General features: G+C 43.0%; 1 protein-coding gene across 1 annotated transcript in view; it reads left to right on the top strand.

The window, feature by feature from the left end:
• Positions 1 to 677: 677 nt before the first annotated feature.
• Positions 678 to 17,728, top strand: part of NGEF (neuronal guanine nucleotide exchange factor) — a 91,168-nt gene continuing 74,117 nt past the window's right edge. Inside the window, exons 1-2 of the mRNA XM_081491014.1 lie at positions 678 to 936; positions 5,219 to 5,333. Of these exons, the coding sequence (XP_081347140.1) occupies positions 678 to 936; positions 5,219 to 5,333 (374 nt within the window). The remainder of the gene's footprint in view (positions 937 to 5,218; positions 5,334 to 17,728) is intronic.

Raw genomic sequence — 17,728 nt, 5'->3', positions numbered from 1 at the left:
CAAGAATACTGGAGTGGGTTGCCATTTCCTCCAAGGCAGTAACCGTGGGATCGGGGAGGGCTTCTGCTTCCCGCAACTGCCGGACAACCTCATCTTATCAGAGAGGCCACTAAGCCACCAACCAGACTTGGTTCCCAGTGGACGGCAAAGAAGTTTGTTCTTCCAGGGTTCAGACTTCCCATTCTCTAAATTTACTATCTCAGGACCTGTCACTTGCTGACAGCCCTTCCTATTCTTCCCACAGCTCTTTCCTTTTTGGGTCCATACATCTTCCTTTCCTCCCTGCACCGTTTTTGCTACCCTGTCTTGAATTATTCAGCAAATGTTTACTTGCAAGTTAGCTTCACAAGCCACTTTCAGCATTTTCCCCATAAGTACAGCTTCTGAGTAGAATTAACAAACCTCAATTATAAAATGAGACATGAATGCATCTAAATTGCAGTGGTTAAACTGTAATTTTCGTCGACAAAGATGTGGTTCGCCAGGATGCACAGATTATTGCAAATTTCATCAAATCTGAATGGGAGCGGAATTCCATGTTCTGCAGGGCAACTTTAGCCTGATGACCCTGATGGAAAACTGGTCTCTTTGTCTTCTAGAGCACTCAGAACCAGGGATGTTGGAGAGAGGTTACTGATCTCTAGTCATCCTGCCGAGAAACAATCAGACTTATTTCAATGGAGACCAGGGACTCTGAAGACTTGGAGAAGCCACAGAAGAAATCAGTGAGTGGTTCATGGGAGGTTGATGAGCCAGCCAGTGTGAGACCTGAGATCCTTTCAGAAGCGAGAATGCCCCATGCTGACCAGGAGACGCAAGACAAAGCATCCCATACCAACCCAATCCAGAGAAACTCCATCTTCAATCGTGCCATGAGACTCCAAAGCAGAGGCAAAGCCAGAGGCACTTCTGAGAGGAACGCCGGCCACTCAGCAGGTCAGTACCAGGCACAGCGGTCACAGATGCTGGTTAATATCCAGCTGGAGTCAGTGGGGCTGAAAGGCCCCTATTAAATGAAAGGAGAATAAAAGGCATCGAGAATGATCAAGGACAGGTCCAATAAGGTAGAACTTTCATTATTCAAAGAATTCAAATTCCCCTAATAAGATGATGCAGATACTACAGGAGGAAGTGTTGACCCAAATGATCCAATAAGACTGGCTTCTATTTAAAAGAGATGTCTTGTTCCAGGGCTCAGTACACCCCCTGATTCCATGCCTTCTATGAGGGAGGCTTGGTGCTGTCTATGTGTACGGATGTCTAGGAACGTGAGTTTCCTGGGTGGTGAGAGTCTATCCTGTTCTCTCTCCAATGCCATGAGAGCCAGAGTTTCTTTTGCCCTGAAAATGTGTGAGATTAATACCTTGGGATTAATGCTGGGAAAGATTGAGGGCAGGAGAAGAAGGTGGTAACAGAGGACGAGATAGTTGGATGGCATCACTGACTCAATGGACATAAGTTTGAGCAAACTCCGGGAGATAGTGAAGGACAGGGAAGCCTGGTGTGCTGCCATCCCTGGGGTCACAAAGAGTTGGACATGACAGTGGCAGAACAACAATACCTTGGGAATAGCTTTACAGAAGGATCCCTTAATATTTTTTTGGCTTCACTATATGGCAAATGGGACCCTAGTTTCACGAGTTCCTAGAGCAGGGATCCAACCTGAGCCCCCTGCCTTGGAAGTGTGGGGTCTTAATCACTGGACCCCCAGGGAAGTCCCTTTCCCTTAATCTTTTAAACCAGTTCCTTGCACATTTTGGAGAAGGAAATGGCAACCCACTCCAGTATTCTTGCCTGGAGAATCCCAGGGATGGAGGAGCCTGGTGGGCTATCGTCTATGGGATCGCACAGAGTTGGACACGACTGAAGCAACTTAGCAGCAGCAGCAGCAGCAGCACATTTTGTCTACTCAAAGCATATTTGTTGAGCAGAATAAGTCCAGAAACGCTTACAAGCAGGGTTTGTCAGAGCTGAGCCTCCTCTGCCGGTGGCTGGCCTAGGGGCTAAGTGAACAGCTTGCTGGGGTTGCAGAGAGGGTGACAGTTTCTTAGCCTCTGGGGGACAGACAGCATGCTGCCCTGTGTGTTCTGGGGAGACCTTAAGTTTTTCCAAAACTTGCACTAAACTCTGTCAAGAAGCCTTTTGCCACATGTCAAAGCACCCTTAAAACATAGAGACAGAATTAATGATGTTTATTATTTCTCTTGATTCTGGGGGTTGATTGGATGGCTCCTGGCTCCGGGCCACTTTGTCTGACCTCTGCAGTGGACTGGTGGCTCAGCTGTGGGTGGAAGGTCAAGGACAGCTTCTCGGGCTGCTAGTGAGCTGGTTGGTCCTGGAGGGCGTCAGATGGGACTGTCTGTCTCTGCTCCCTGTGGTCACTCACCCTCCAGCAGGCTAGCTTGGGCTTGTCCGTGAGGCGGCAGGGTTCTCAGAGAGCAGGAGCAGAAGCCACCAGGTCTTGAGACCCAGGCCCAGAGCCCACACAGTCACTTCTACTACAGTCATTGGCCCACGCAGTTCACAAGGCCAGTCCAGAAGAAAGTAGATGGCAAAACTGACTCCACTGCTTGATGGAAGGAGCAGCAAAGGAGGTATGGTTGTCTGCCATCGACCACAAACACAGAATCGTGTGCTGAGTACCCTGCGAGGCAAGAGAAATACAGTGATGGGAAGACCATAGTCACGGGAGCAGGGTGGTTGATACACTACGTTACTCCCTCAACTTTTGTATGTTTGAAAATTTCCATAAGAGTTAAAAGCAGGGACTTCCCTGGTGGTCCCGTGGTTAAGAATCTGCCTTGCAGTGCAGAGGATGTGGGTTCGATACCCAGTTGGGGAACTAAGATCGCACATGCCATGAAGCTAGTGAGCCCGCGTGCCACAACCAGAGAATCCATGGGCTGCAGCAAGGACCCTGCATGCTACAGCTAAGATCCAATGCAGCCACATAAATAAATAAAAAATTTTTTTAAAAAGAATCAAAAGCGCGTACTCACACACAAAGAAGTGGGAGTCTCTGCCCTTTGAGAAAAACCACAATACTGTAATGATGTCAGTTTATTGCAAACAATGCGTCAGAGTTTACAAGAGAGGTGAAGGCAAAGAACTAGACCCTTCCCATAGAGTTAGGAATGATCCTCACAAAGATGATATTTTAGGTGAGCCTTGAGGGTTGCATTAGGACATGGCCAGAAACAATAACAGCTAAGTTGTTTGAGCACTTGTAGGTACTCAGTGGCTGAGGTAGACAGGCATTTCAACGTGGTTCCTACCATACCCATTTTACAGATTTAAAAAAATAACTGAGACCACGAGAGATTGAGTCATTTATCCCAGATCATGCAGCTAGTGAATGATATGGCTTGAACCAGAGTTCACATTCTTCTAGTTCCAGAGCCTGGGCAGAGAAGAGAGTTAGAGAAGCTCTGTCCAACAGAAACACAGTGAAAGCCACATAAGTCATTTAAATTTTTGTAATATTAAAAAGTAAAGAAATGAGTAAAATTAATTTTAACAATGCATTTTATTTAACCCAATACATCCAAAATATTATCACTTTATCATATAGTCAATAATCAATATAAAAATTAGTAATGAGATATTTTATATTCCTTTTTTTTTTTTTACTGTTGTGAAAGTCTGTATTTTATTCTTATAGTCTCTCTCAGTTTGCATACTAGATTTTCACTGGAAATTCTCGATCTGGATTTAGATTTCATAAAATGCACAGTTAAAGAGTCGTTTACAGCCAGAAAAGTTATTAAATGTGCAGCCAGAAGTTAAAGTAGAGATAATCCTCAAATTACTGCAAATACCCTCAAAAGTTTTCCAATAATGAAATTGACTCTGTTTTTACATTTAAATTTAAATTAGCTTAAATTTTTTTTAAAAAATGAAGAATTTACTTTTTAGTCACACAAGCCACATTTCAAGTGTGTAATGGCCCCATGGAGTTATCAGCTACCCCACTGGGGCCTTACAGGGTTGGAGCATGAAGCAGAAGGGAGCAGATACAGCTGCCCAGGGTCGGGGTGGGGATATCCCCGAGAAGGAGAAAAGGTGAGTGTGGGACCACCTCTGAGATGAGGCTGGAGAGGGAAATGGGATTGACGTTGATGGGATAATCCACCTGCCAATGCAGGAGATGTAAGAGATGAGGGTTCGATCCCTGGGTTGGGAAGATCCCCTGGAGGAGGGCATGGCAACCCACTCCAGTATTCTTGCCTGGAGAATTCCATGGACAGAGGAGGCTGGAAGGCTACAGTCCATAGGGTCACAAAGACTTGGACATGACTGAAGGGACTTAGCACTCATGAACCTCAAGTTTGTGGCCTCCAAGCCCAACGAAGGCTGCTACACCAGTGAAGACACAGGGACTACGGCACGCCCTCCCGCAACCAAAGACATCATTTACATTCGGACTGTAAATACTCACATTAGACTCACAGTTTTATTTGTAAAGTGACTCCCACATTTCGCCTCCTTGAAGCTAACTCTCAAGACAGCCCAGCATCCCCTGTTCCAGGGTCCAAGGAGAAAACACTCTTCTGCTAAGGAGCAGACAGAACAGGCCACCCAGCAACAGGTTTCTCCGTTCTACCCCCTGACACGGAAAGGAGCTGGTGCTCTGAGTCAGCAGTTTGTGATCCGGGTCTGGAAGGTGAGGACAGCCTCCGTTTCATTTGCTGAGGGGTATCCATTCAAAGTCACAGTAGAACTGTAACTGACAAGCCTGCCTAAGCTGATCTGACACTCTAGGGGAGGTGATTTATTATTTACTATCTATCAGGACTCAGACATTGTAAAGTTAGATGTTGAACAACTGATAAGTTGCGAAGGATTTTGTCCAGTAGAAACGATAACACCAGTGGTTATGGTTCTATGTCCTCTGAGACATTAACCAGGTTTGTATCCAAGTTTTCAGGTTTATTTATGATTTTCTTTTTTGACTGTGCATGCACGGATGGATGGATGGATGGATATATGCATGGCTACGGAATTTCTTGTACTGTAAGTATGATTTTCGTAGCAACGGCATTCCTGATCACTGAAGACAGCACAAAGTGGCAATTTCCCCTTCAGGAGCTTGAGAGGAAGGGCATCCTCTTCACTCCACTTCCTTCCCCTCTCAGGGTGACAGCTCTACAGTCTCTTAGAATTGCCTGAAAACGGGAGATACACGTTTCTAACTCCCTACGTTTCTCACATGTCACAGATCCACTGGAAAATGAGAACTCTGTCAATGAACCCCTGACCTTGAATTTGCCGCAGAGCAGAAAGCATCTCTGGAGGATACCAACCCAGACAGACCCAGGAGCCAAGAGAACAAGGTAAGAGACAGCAAATCCCAAGGGGCTGGTTCCTGAAACAGTGTAACACGGTTTGATCTGCAAAGTCTTGGCAGAGCTACAAGAGAGTCTTGTGTTTAAAAAAGAACACAAATGTTTTAGTTGTTCATATTTTTAAAAACTCTACAATTTCCTTAAAAAAAAAAAAGCTCCACTGTTACTCTCCTATCACAAAATTAGGAAACTTTAGATACTAAATACAAGAAAACTCACTGCATCACCACCACCCAGAGGTTTCTGTGTGTTGCAACTGTTTCAAGTCTTTTTTTCTATGTCTTGTGCATGTTCTGTCATCATAAATTGGGATCTTATATGCATGGCATCTTGAAACCTACTTAACAATATAGGCTCACCTTGGAGATATTGAGGGTTTGGTTCTTGATCATCATAATTACATGAATGTTGTAAAAGAGCAAGCCGCATGAATTTTTTGGTTTCCCAATGCATATGAAAGTTATGTTTACAGTAGACTGTGGTCTACTGGGTGTGCAATAGTAGTATGTCTAGAAAACTGTACATACTTTATTTTGAAAATACTTTATTGCTAAAAAATCCTAATCATCACCTCACAACACAAGGTTCCCACAAACCTTCAATTTGTAAAAGAAAGAAGACCTTTCCAATATCTATGAAGCACAATAAAGCGGAGTGAAATAAAACAAAATGTGCCTGCATATCATATTACTAAAGATTTTTCTACACGATGATTTAAAGGCTGTAAAATAATCTATAGTATGATTGCATTGTGATTAATTAATCATGGTCATATTGTTTGGATGTTTGGATATTATATCAGTTGGGACTGAATTTAACTTCTTGTAACCAAAAAATCCAAATAACACAGCCTAACAAGGCAGAGGTTTATTTTGCTCTTGTGCGAAAGAAGTCTGGACAGTTATGACAGCAGCTTCTCATGCTGTTAAGGACCCAGGTTCCTTCTAGCTTTCCCTCCACCATCTGTCAAGATGACTACCAGAGCTCCAGCCATCACAGCCACAGTTTAGATGGAGGGAAGGAGAAAAACAAAGGATAGGCGGGCACATGCCAGCTGAGTCTGCCCTCCTTTAAGGAGATTCCCTGAAGCTAACTTAACAACTGGTGGCCAAATTAGGTCAAAAAGTCAGTCACATGGCCACCTCCACCTGCAAGGAAGCTGAAAAATGTATGTTGTTTTTAAATCAGGTCTATTTCTGTCCCCAGTAAATTGGCTCTACAGGAAAGAAGAAAGGAGAATGGATACAAGGGAAGCAATAGCAATTTCTGACTTGGAGGAGGTTTACATTTTTGCTATGTAAATATATGTGTGTGTGTGTGTGTGTGTGTGTGTATTTGCTTATTTCTTTATTTGACTGTGCCAGGTCTCAGCTGAGGCACACAGGATCTATGATCTTCATTGAGGCATGTGGATCTTTTAGCTGTGGCATGAGAACTCTTAGTTGCAGTAAGTGGGATCTAGTTCCCCAATCAGGGATCAAATCCAGCCCCCTGCATTGGAAGCACAGAGTCCTAACTACTGGACCGCCAGGGAGGTCCTGGTGGACTTCATTTTTGGTATTTTGTAAGCTACACTATGATAAATATGATTGTGACAAAATCCTGAAGCCAATCCCTCATTATTTCATTAAGTTAATTCCTGGAAACTTCACACTCTACACATTCCTGGATGGTTATGAGAAATTGTGTTTCCATATCTGCCCTTGGGAAGCATGGACTGGACCACCTGTCCCACCAGGAGGTGGTGAGGCACCCTTCCCTTCCTGATGTTGCTTTCTCCACAGGGCCTCAATTTAAATAGAGATATAGTAGCAAGGACCTAATTTACTTACATGTAAGTATATATTACATATAATTCCTAAGAGAAAGAAATGAAAAACGGCAAAATGGTTATTGGAGGAGGCCTTACAAATAGCTGAGAAGAGACGCTAAAGGCAAAGGAGAAAAGGAAAGATATATGCATCTGAATGCAGAGTTCCAAAGAATAGCAAGGAGAGATAAGAAAGCCTTCCTCAGTGATCAATGCAAAGAAATAGAGAAAACAATAGAATGGGAAAGTCTAGAGATCTCTTCGAGAAAATTAGAGATACCAAGGGAACATTTCATGCAAAGATGTCCACAATAAAGGACAGAAATGGTATGGACCTAACAGAAGCAGAAGATATTAAGAAAAGGTGGCAAGAATACACAGAAGAACTATACAAAAAAGATATGCATGACCCAGATAACCACAATCGTGTGATCACTCGCCTAGAGCCAGATACCCTGGAGTGCAAAGTCAAGCGAGCCTTAGGAAGCATCACTACGAATAAAGCTAATGGAGGTGATGGAATTCCAGCTGAGCTATTTCAAATCCTAAAAAATGATGCTGTGAAAGTACTGCACTCAACATGCCAGCAAATTTGGAAAACTCAACAGTGGCCACAGGACTGAAAAAGTCAGTCTTCATTCCAGTTCCAAAGAAAGGCAACGCCAAAGAATGCTCAAACTACCGCACAATTGCACTCATCTCAGTTCAGTTCGGTTCAGTTCAATCTCTCAGTCTCTCAGTGTCCGACTCTGCAACCCCACACACCAGCAAAGTAATGCTCAAAATTCTCCAAGCCAGGCTTCAACAGTACATAAACTGAGAACTTCCAGATGTTCAAGCTGGATTTAGAAAAGCCAGGGGAACCAGAGATCAAATTGTCAACATCCACTGGATCGTAGAAAAAGCAAGAGAGTTCCAGAAAAACATCTACTTCAGCTTTATTGACTACACCAAAGCCTTTGACTGTGTGGATCACAACAATCTGGAAAATTCTTAAAGAGATAGGAATACAATACCAGACCACCTGACCTGCTTCCTGAGAAATCTGTATGCAGGTTAGGAAGGAACAGTTAGAACTGGACATGGACCAACAGACTGGTTCCAAATCAGGAAAGGAGTATGTCGAGGCTGTATATTGTCATCCTGCTTATTTAACTTATATGCAAAGTACATCATGCAAAATGCCAGGCTGGATGAAGCTCAAGTTGGAATCAAGATTGCCAGGAGAAATATCAATAACCTCATATATGCAGATGACACCACCCTTATGGCAGAAGGTGAAGAAGAATTAAAGAGCCTCTTGATGAAAGGGAAAAAGGAGAATGAAAAAGCTGGCTTAAAACTCAGTATTCAAAAAACGAAGATCATAGCATCCGGTCCTATCACTTCATGGCAAATAGATGGGAAAACAATGGAAACAGTGACAGACTTTATTTTCTTGGGCTCCAAAATCACTGCAGATGGTGACTGCAGCCATGAAATTAAAAGACACTTGCTCCTTGGAAGAAAAGCTATGAACAAAATAGACAGCATATTAAAAAGCAGAGACATTACTTTGTCAACAAAGGTCCATATGGTCAAAGCTATGATTTTCCAGTAGTCATGTACGGATGTGAGAGTTTGACCATAAAGAAAAGCTGAGCGCCAAAGAATTGATGCTTTTGAACTATGGTGTTGGAGAAGACTCTTGAGAGTCCCTTGGACTGCAAGGAGATCCAACCAGTCCATCCTAAAGGAGATCAGTCCTGAGTGTTCATTGGAGGGACTGATGCTGAAGCTTAAGCTCCAATTCTTTGGCCACCTCATGTGAAGTACTGACTCATAAGAAAAGACCCTGATGCTGGGAAGGATTGAGGGCAGGAGGAGAAGGGGACGACAGAGGATGAGATGGTTGGATGGCATCACTGACTGGATGGCATCACTGACTCAATGGAAATGAGTTTCAGCAAGCTCCAGGAGTTGGTGACGGACAGGGAAGCCTGGCGTGCTGCAGTCCATAAGTTTGCAGAGTCAGACGTGACTGAGCGACTGAACTGAACTGAACTGAAAAAACACCTTCACAGAAACATCCAGAATGATGTTTGACCAAATATCTGGACATCATGGCCCAGAAAAGTTGATACATCAAGTTAACCAATACACCTTTCACCTTGACCCTGGTGAGGGGGACTTCAAGAGGTTGCAGGGGAGAGAGATCTTAGAAATCTCAAATGTGGGAGATACAAGGCATGAAACATCTAGAGGTGAGCTGGCTGGCAGCCTGCATGGGCGGTGAGGGGAGAGGGCTGGGTAGGGGGTGAGGGTTATCTACACCAAAGGCAAGGCAGAGGTGTGTGTTTTCTTAGAATCAAGTGTGGACCCCAAGGAAAGGAACCACCTCTGAACCACTTTGAAAAGAACTTCACCCAAAAGGCTGCTTGCTAGGGTCCAGGTGGATCTTGGCAGGAAGTGGCTATAGAAACTTGGAGAGTCATGAGTGACCAGCTTGAGAGCTTTGTACATGCCCAAGAACTGCAGTCAGAGACCCCCACCCCCACCCTGCAACATGGCATGTCTGAGGAGCCCCCAAAAGCTTTGGAGACCCAAAGTGCAGTTAGGGGGATGGAGAGAAGACAGCATGAAGCAGAGGTTTCACAGGAGGCCTGGATGGGCAGAAGGAGTTGGAGTTTTGAAAGAGCTTTTGGATGCACTTTTTATACCCAGCAAAAGAAGCCATTTGTTTATAAGCCAAGAGTGACCAGAAAAGCTTTGCATGCGGTCTGCCTGAAATTTCAGCCAAGGCTGGGCAGCAGTTCCAGCCCACAGAGCAGGCTGAAGTGGGGAGTCAAGGGGGAGATGAGAACCCTTCCTGTCTGCTTCCCAGTGAGTCCTGCTTGGCCCGCAGAGGTCACCTGTTTTCCTTCTGTTTTGGGCTTCATGAGGACAGAGGTTTTGGAGGGCATATCTAGGTTGGTCTCAGAAGCCCCACTGTGACCCTTGTTTCTATTATGTTTTCTGAGTTGGATTTCTATGGCCGGGTAGGTCATCATGTACATGTATTGGAAAAGTTTTCTAGACAAAAACTTCCTGATGGGCTGTCAGGCTTCCACAGCTCTGAGTTTCCACTTTTATAGGTCAAGTTCTAGGTACGAATTTCTCCTGGGAAACACTACCATTCAACAGCTAGTGAGCCACCGTGGCAATATTTGCCTGACGTGCGACGTCTGGGGCACCGTTCTGTATGCGGTCCGTCCTCTCCTGCTCATTCTTCATTTCACTAGCACCTTGGCATTCAGAGGCTCCGCTCTTTATTTCTGTAAAGTGATTTGGTCTCTGCCCTCCCCCATATCTCTGTGTCTCTGTCTTTGTGTACTGTGTCCTTCATATAAAGCGCCAGGGTCGACTCGGAGCATCTCCTGTTCAGTTTCCATGATCACTTTCCCAATGCTGTTAGCCATCCATTCCTGTTAAATTCCAAAGTCCCCTTTGCTCTAAGAAAGAAAAATAATCTCTGGCTCTTTGGTAATTTATGCATGTAAATGCAAGCTTCTGATCTAAATTTGAACCCCTTCAAAAAAAAAAAAAAAGAGAGAACTCTACAATGTACAAAGACTGGAAGCAACTGAAGAAGGACTTGAATGTTATCTCATGCTGAGCCCCAAATATTTTAGCTCTCTTTTTTGTAATTGCTATTATAGTAAATGCTTTCATAAAGGCATTTTTAATAGTACTTATTAAAAGAAATTTTACATTATAACAAAATATACAGATCTTGGGTATACAGCTTGATGAATGCATCAGCTTGGGCTTCCATAACAAAATACCATGTATTGGGTACTTAGACCACAGAAATTGGTTTCTCACAGTTCTGGAGGCAGAAGTCCTAGATCAGGGCACTAGTATGGTCGGGTTCTTGGAGGACTTGCTTCCTGACTTGTAGACAGCTGCCTTCTTGCTGTGTCCTCACATGGTGGGAAGGAGAAAGTGAGTTCTGGTCTTTCCCTCTTCATGGGGGCTCCACCTTCCCAAAGACGCCCTCTCCAAATACCATCACACTGGGAGTCAGGGCTTCAACATAAAAATTTGGAGCAGAGGTGGTGGATTACAATTCAATCCATAGCCATGAATATTTACACACATATACACCCACTTGACCATGAACCAGGCCAAGATCTAGAACATTAGGCATGAAGCTAAGATGCTTTTCCTGTTAATAACCATTCCTCTTAGTCAGAAACATCTTCTGGTTTCCAGCACCATTAGATTAATTTTGCTGGCTCCTGAACTTCATAAATGGAGAAGGCAATGGCACCCCACTCCAGTACTCTTGCCTGGAAAATCCCATGGACGGAGGAGCCTGGCGGGCTGCAGTCTGTGGGGTCACTGAGTCGGACACGACTGAGCGACTCCACTTTCACTTTTCTCTTTCATGCCCTGGAGAAGGAAATGGCAACCCACTCCAGTACTCTTGCCTGGAGAATCCCAGGGACGGGGGAGCCTGGTGGGCTGCCGTCTATGGGGTCGCACAGAGTCGGACACGACTGACGTGACTTAGCAGCAGCAGCAGCAGAACTTCATAAAAATAGGATCATACAGTATGTCATCATGATGTCTCTCTCACTTGGCTCAACATATTTGAGATTCATATTCGTGTGTGTGTGTGTGTATAAGACTATGCTTTTATTGCTGAGAATTATTACCACAATTTGTTTATCCCTCCTTCTGATAATGAATATTTGGAGTGTTTCTGATTTTTGACTATTACAAAGTTGCTATGAGTGTTCCTAGAAATGTCTTTTTATGTATGTATGTACTCATTTTTCCAGAGTGTGTCCACAGAAGTGGAAGTGTTGGGTCTTAGGATAGGTGTTAATATGTGTTAACATTAATGTTGGTGGCTCAGACAGTAAAGAATCTGCCCGCAGGAATCTCTGCAGGAGACCCGGGTTTGATCTCTGGGTCAGGAAGATCCCCTAGAGAAAGGAATGGCTACCCACTCCAGTATTATTGCCTGGAGAATCCCATGGACAGAGGAGCTGGGCAGGCTACAGTCCATGGGGTCAAAAAGAATCAGACCCGACTGAGCGACTAAGCATGCACACAACATTAATAGTCAATGTTATTAGAAACAACCAAGTAATTTTTCAAAATGATTGATTGACTATTTTATACTCCTATCAGCAAGACATCAAAGTTCTGGTTGCTCTAGAGTCTCACCAGTGCTTGGATTGTCAGTCTTTGTAACTGTATCCACTCTAATACATTGTGGTTTCTCACTGTGATTTTAAGGTTTATTTCCCCTGATGACTCATGATGTTTTATATTTGTTGGCCATTCACGTATCTTCTTATGTGAAGTTCTTGTTCAAGTCTTTTGACCATTTATTATTATTAGTATTTCTTAATTTGTTGGATACTTTATACATCTTGACCACAAGTCCTTGATCAGATAAATGAATTGCAAATACATTCTACTAGTCTGTGGCTTGTCTTTTAATTGCCCTGTTTTTTAAAGAGCAGACATTTTGATGACTAACTTATCATTTTTTTCTTTTATTGTTTGTCCTTTTCCATTCTAAGGAAGATTTGAGTACTTCAAAGATATTCTCCTATGCTTTTCTTATGGATGTTTTATACTTTTAACTTTCACATTTAGGTCTATGGTCCATATGGATATCCAGTTGCTCTGGCATCATTTATTAAAAAGAACTCCTGGCTCTCCCAATGAATTGCTTTGGTGTTTTGTCTGGTTTTGATTTTGCTTTTCCAAAAGTCCAATGACTGTAAACACATGGGTCTTCTCTGGACTTTTATTCTGTTTTATTGATCTAATTGTCTTTCCTTATGCCAATATTACACTCTCTTAGATACTGTAGCTTTATGATAAGTTTTAAAATTTGGTAGAGTAAACCCTCCTACTTTATTCTTTTTTAAGATTGTCTTGGCTATTTTAAGTTGTTCACATTTCCATATAAGTTTTAGAATCAGTTCATCAATTTATCTTCTGAAAAAAGTCTGCTAGGATTTTGGTTAAGATTACATTATCTCTATAGATAAATTTGGAGATTATTGACCCCTGAAGATTGAACAATTTAAGGTACCGATCAATGACTATGATCTAATTTTCCATTTATTTAGGTACTCCTTAAGTTAATCCAGCAATGACTTTATAGTTTACTATAGAAGATTTGTACATATTTTATTTATATTTATTCCTATGTATTGAATCATTTTGATCCTATTTTAAATGCTTGTGTTTTGCGATTTAATTTTTCAATTGTTTTAGTAGTATGGGGCTTCCCTTGTGGCTCAGCTGGTAAAGAATCTGCCTGTAATGCGGGAGACCTGGGTTTGATCCTTGAGTTGGGAAGATCCCCTGGAGAAGGGAAAGGCTACCCACTCCAGTATTCTGGCCAGGAGAATTCCATGGACAGTCCATGGGATCACAAAGAGTTGGACATGACTGAGTGACTTTCACTTCCACTTTTAGTAGTGTACACAAATGCAATTAATTTCTGCGTGTTCACTCAGCATCCTGTGACCTTGGTTAAGGTCACATGTAGCTCTGTTATATATTCCTTTGGATTCTCTGTGCACTCAATCCTGCCTTCTGTGAATAAAGATAGTTTTAATTCTTTCTTTCCAGTCATCATGCCTTCTATTTGTTTTTTCATGTCTTATTACACTTGTGAGGAGTTCCATTGTGATACTGAAAGAAGTGGAATCCTTGTCTCATTCTTTGGTCACAGTTGGTTTGATTGCAAAGATTAGAGCCACACAAACTTGTTCAAGTGAAAGGGGCACATGGTAAGGATGCTGGAATCTCAAAGAATCCAAGTAAAAGAGGTGAAACACAATTGTATAGGAAGGGCAATCAGGAGAGCCAATTCCTCCTTTCCTCAGGGTCCATGGGACCTACTGCTTTCTGCTCTGGGGACTGCTTTATTCTCCTGCTCTCTCCTCAGACCATCTGCTCTTGCTTGTCACCTTGCATATGACCCAAAATGGCAGCCATAGCTGATATGACCTTTCAACTTGACTCTCCACAGCCGTTGGGGACTTTTGGATCTCTAAGAAAGAATTCTGAAGGAGAAGAATCTGATTAGCCATTCTTGGGTCAGGTGTTTAGCTTTGGGCCAATCAGCTAAAAAAAAAAAAAAAAAGAGACAGGATTAATGAGGTCATTCCCACTTCAGAGGGACCTATGTTGGGGACAATCTTTGAGAAGTCTGTGAAGGAGAGCCAGGCACCCAAAACATGTCTCATGTAGTTACAGTCTGGGTCTCCCATATGAGGGAATGCCAAAGGGGACTTGGCTGAGGTGAGAAGTAGATGAATGGAAATTAGAGCATTAGGGGCTGAAAGCTAGATGAGAGGACTAATGTCTTCTGAGACTCAGATGGCCAAGGAACCAGTCCTCCATGTGCTAGAAGCATGTTCTTAGTGGCCAGTGCCTGTCCCCAGAGGCTCTAGAACTGTCCATGTCTCTCCCAATGGTGTGCTGCAAGTCCTCTCCCATACGACCACAGCAGGGGTATTGGTGGGCAGTGCAGCAGGAGGGGAACACCATGACTATAGACAGACGTGCTAGAAACAGGAATACCGGAAAGGAACTAATCTCTGTTGAGGGTTTTTATGTGTACTATCACTTTAAATCTCTTATGTTATTCCCATTTCACAGATTAGAAAACTAAGACTCAAAGTTAGTAACTAGCCTGGGGTTGCACAGCTAGTAAGACAGCCAGACCATAAATCCAGAGGCTTAGACTCCACATTCTCCAACCCCCGAGGCTGCCCCGATAGAGGTATTGCAGGATAAACTTGGCCATGCAAAGGAGGGTGTTACTGTTGAAATGCCCACAGTGGGCAAAGCCCTAAGGTACCCCCAGTCCATCACCAGATTGGCCCCTTAGAAGTCCTCTCAAGTCAAGATGTTATAAGTTGGGTCTTTACTGTAGATGCAATGTCCCAGAAATCACTTCATATCACAAAATCACCAAATTGATAAATATAGATACACACATAAGAGAAAAGGGTAGAATGCAAACATGTGCTTTTTATGAATTGACATTTCTATATAAAATTAAACTATGTTATAAAATTTCACATAGGGTAATTTTTCTGCATGAACTGGGCAGGCTGATGCTTCTTAAAATATTTGTCCACTGACCTTCCCAGTGAAGATGTGTTTGTCTATTCCTGGCAATGACCTGAGGGAACTGCAGAAGTTTCTAATTGTTCCAAGGATGGTCAGCCTGCATTAAGCATTAGATTCACCCCAAGGCTTACACTCAGGGGGCAGCCAAGGACATCCTCACTAAGTGTTAACAGCTCTGCTCTAGTTGGTCCAGCCAAACCTTCCTAATTATTAAATATTGTGACAAGTTTCCCTGGATCCAGCTCCAGAATGATAACTGCATGAAATCCCTCACTGCCATTAAAGACCCATGCATGAAAAGACACACGTACACCAGCGTTCACTGCAGCGCTGTTTATGGTAGCCAGGACATGGAAGCAACCTAGATGTCCATCAACAGATGAATGGATAAAGAAGGTGTGGTACATATACACAATGGAATATTATTCAGCCATAAAAAGAATGAATTTGGGTCAGTTGTAGTGAGGTGAATGAACCTAGAGCCTGTTATACAGAGTGAGGTAAATCAGAAAGAGGAATACAAATATCGTATGCTAATGCATGTATATGGAATCTAGAAAAATGGTACTAATGAACCTATTTCCAGGGAAGGAATGGAGAGGCAGATGCAGAGAATGGACGAGGGAAGGAGAGAGAGGGCCGAATGGAGAAAGTAGCCTTGATATGTATACACTATCGTGTGTAAAATAGCTAGCTGCTGGGAAGTTGCTATGTAACACAAGGAGCCCAGAGGGGTGCTCTGTGATGATCTAGAAAGGTGAGTGGGGGGAGGGGAGGGAGGTCCAAGAGGGACGTGATATATGTATATTTATGGTTGATTTGCATTGTTGTATGGCAGAAACCAAAGCAACACTGTAAAGCAATTTCCCTCCAATTAAAAAATAAATAAAAAGATTTCTTATCAGTAGGGAAAGAAAAAGAAAAGACTCATGCGTGGCACTCTGAGCCTTTGAATGCTGATGTGAAGCAAGGACCAGTTTCCATATAGGGAGCTGTACACATTTCCATGGAAATATAGAAGTTCCATGCATTGTAACTCTGGGGCAGCTTGTCAGATGTTCATAAATGCTAGTTCAGGTTGTCACTAGCAGAGTCTCACGGTCTTTACAATCTGTAAACAAAAGAGACAGATGCCGAGTCATTGCAGGTTGAGGGGCTGCCTCTTTGATTCAAAGGGTTTGCCATTAGTCAGTCATTTGTGGCAATAGAGAGCCGAAGAAATGCAGCCTGACTCTAATCAGCCTCCAGAGCTACCAATTTATAAGCAACATAGGAGAGAGAGGAGCCTGTGAAACACACTGCAGTCACAATCAACAGAATCCAGGCAGGACCGATGACCCAATTTCTCAACCAAGTACAAGCAGAAAACAAAGGTGTGATAGTGATCCAAAGATTTTCAGGCAACATCAACCAACTGCAATGCGTAAACCTCACTTGAATCCTGTTTCAAACAAACACTTTTTCCCTTTTCTTGGAGGGAAAGTTTCAGAGACAATCAGGGAAATTTGAGCTCAGAACGGATGTTTGATGATGCTGTGTGTGCTGTTGCTCAGGCGTGTCCGACTCTTTGCCACCCCATGGACTGTAGCCCACTAGGCTCCTCTGTCCATGGGATTCTCCAGGCAAGAATACTGGAGTGGGTTGCCATTTCCTCTTCCAGGGGATCTTCCCCACCCAGGGACTGGACCTGAGTCTCCTGAATTATAGGCAGATTCTTTACCTGCTGAGCCATGGGGGAAGCCCCTTGATGATGCTAAGAAATTAAAATTTTTTAAGGCATGTTAAAGGTACAAGGGCTATTTTTAAAGTCCTTCTCTTTTAGAGATACACTCTGAAAGATTTTGGATGAAATGATAAGATGTCTGGGACTTGCTTCAAAATCATGCAAGCCCAGGAAGGCGTGGGGAGGAATAAAGATGGAAGAAGATAAGCCATGAGTCTTTAATAACTGCTGAGCTGGTGAGAGGAGTTCATTATACTTTTCTGTCTTCTTTAGTATATGTTTGAAATTTTCCATAATAAAAAGCTGGCTTTTATTATATTTTTGAGAGCTTATTTTTAAATAAACAAATAAAAAGGGCTTCCAGATGTTCAAGCTGGATTTAGAAAAGGCAGAGGAATCAGAGATCAAATTGCCAACATCCAATGCATCATCAAAAAAGCAAGAGAGTTCCAGAAAAACATCTACTTCAGCTTTATTGACTACCCCAAAGCCTTTGACTCTGTGTATCACAACAAACTGTGGAAAATTCTTAAAGAGATGGAAATACCAGACCACCTGACCTGCCTCCTGAGATATCTGTATGCAGGTCAAGAAGCAAGTCAGAACTGGACATGGAACAACAGACTGGTTCCAAATCAGGAAAGGCTGTACATTGTCACCCTGCTTATTTAACTTATATGCAGAATACATCATGCGAAATGCCAGGCTGGATGA

The sequence above is a fragment of the Giraffa tippelskirchi genome, chromosome 5 (genome assembly GCF_054371585.1).
Source record: "Giraffa tippelskirchi isolate mGirTip1 chromosome 5, T2T-mGirTip1v1.2.pri, whole genome shotgun sequence".
NCBI classification, from domain to species: Eukaryota; Metazoa; Chordata; class Mammalia; order Artiodactyla; family Giraffidae; genus Giraffa; species Giraffa tippelskirchi.
The sequence above is the reverse complement of the archived record's forward strand: the minus strand, read 5'-3'. Positions and strand labels throughout refer to the sequence as shown.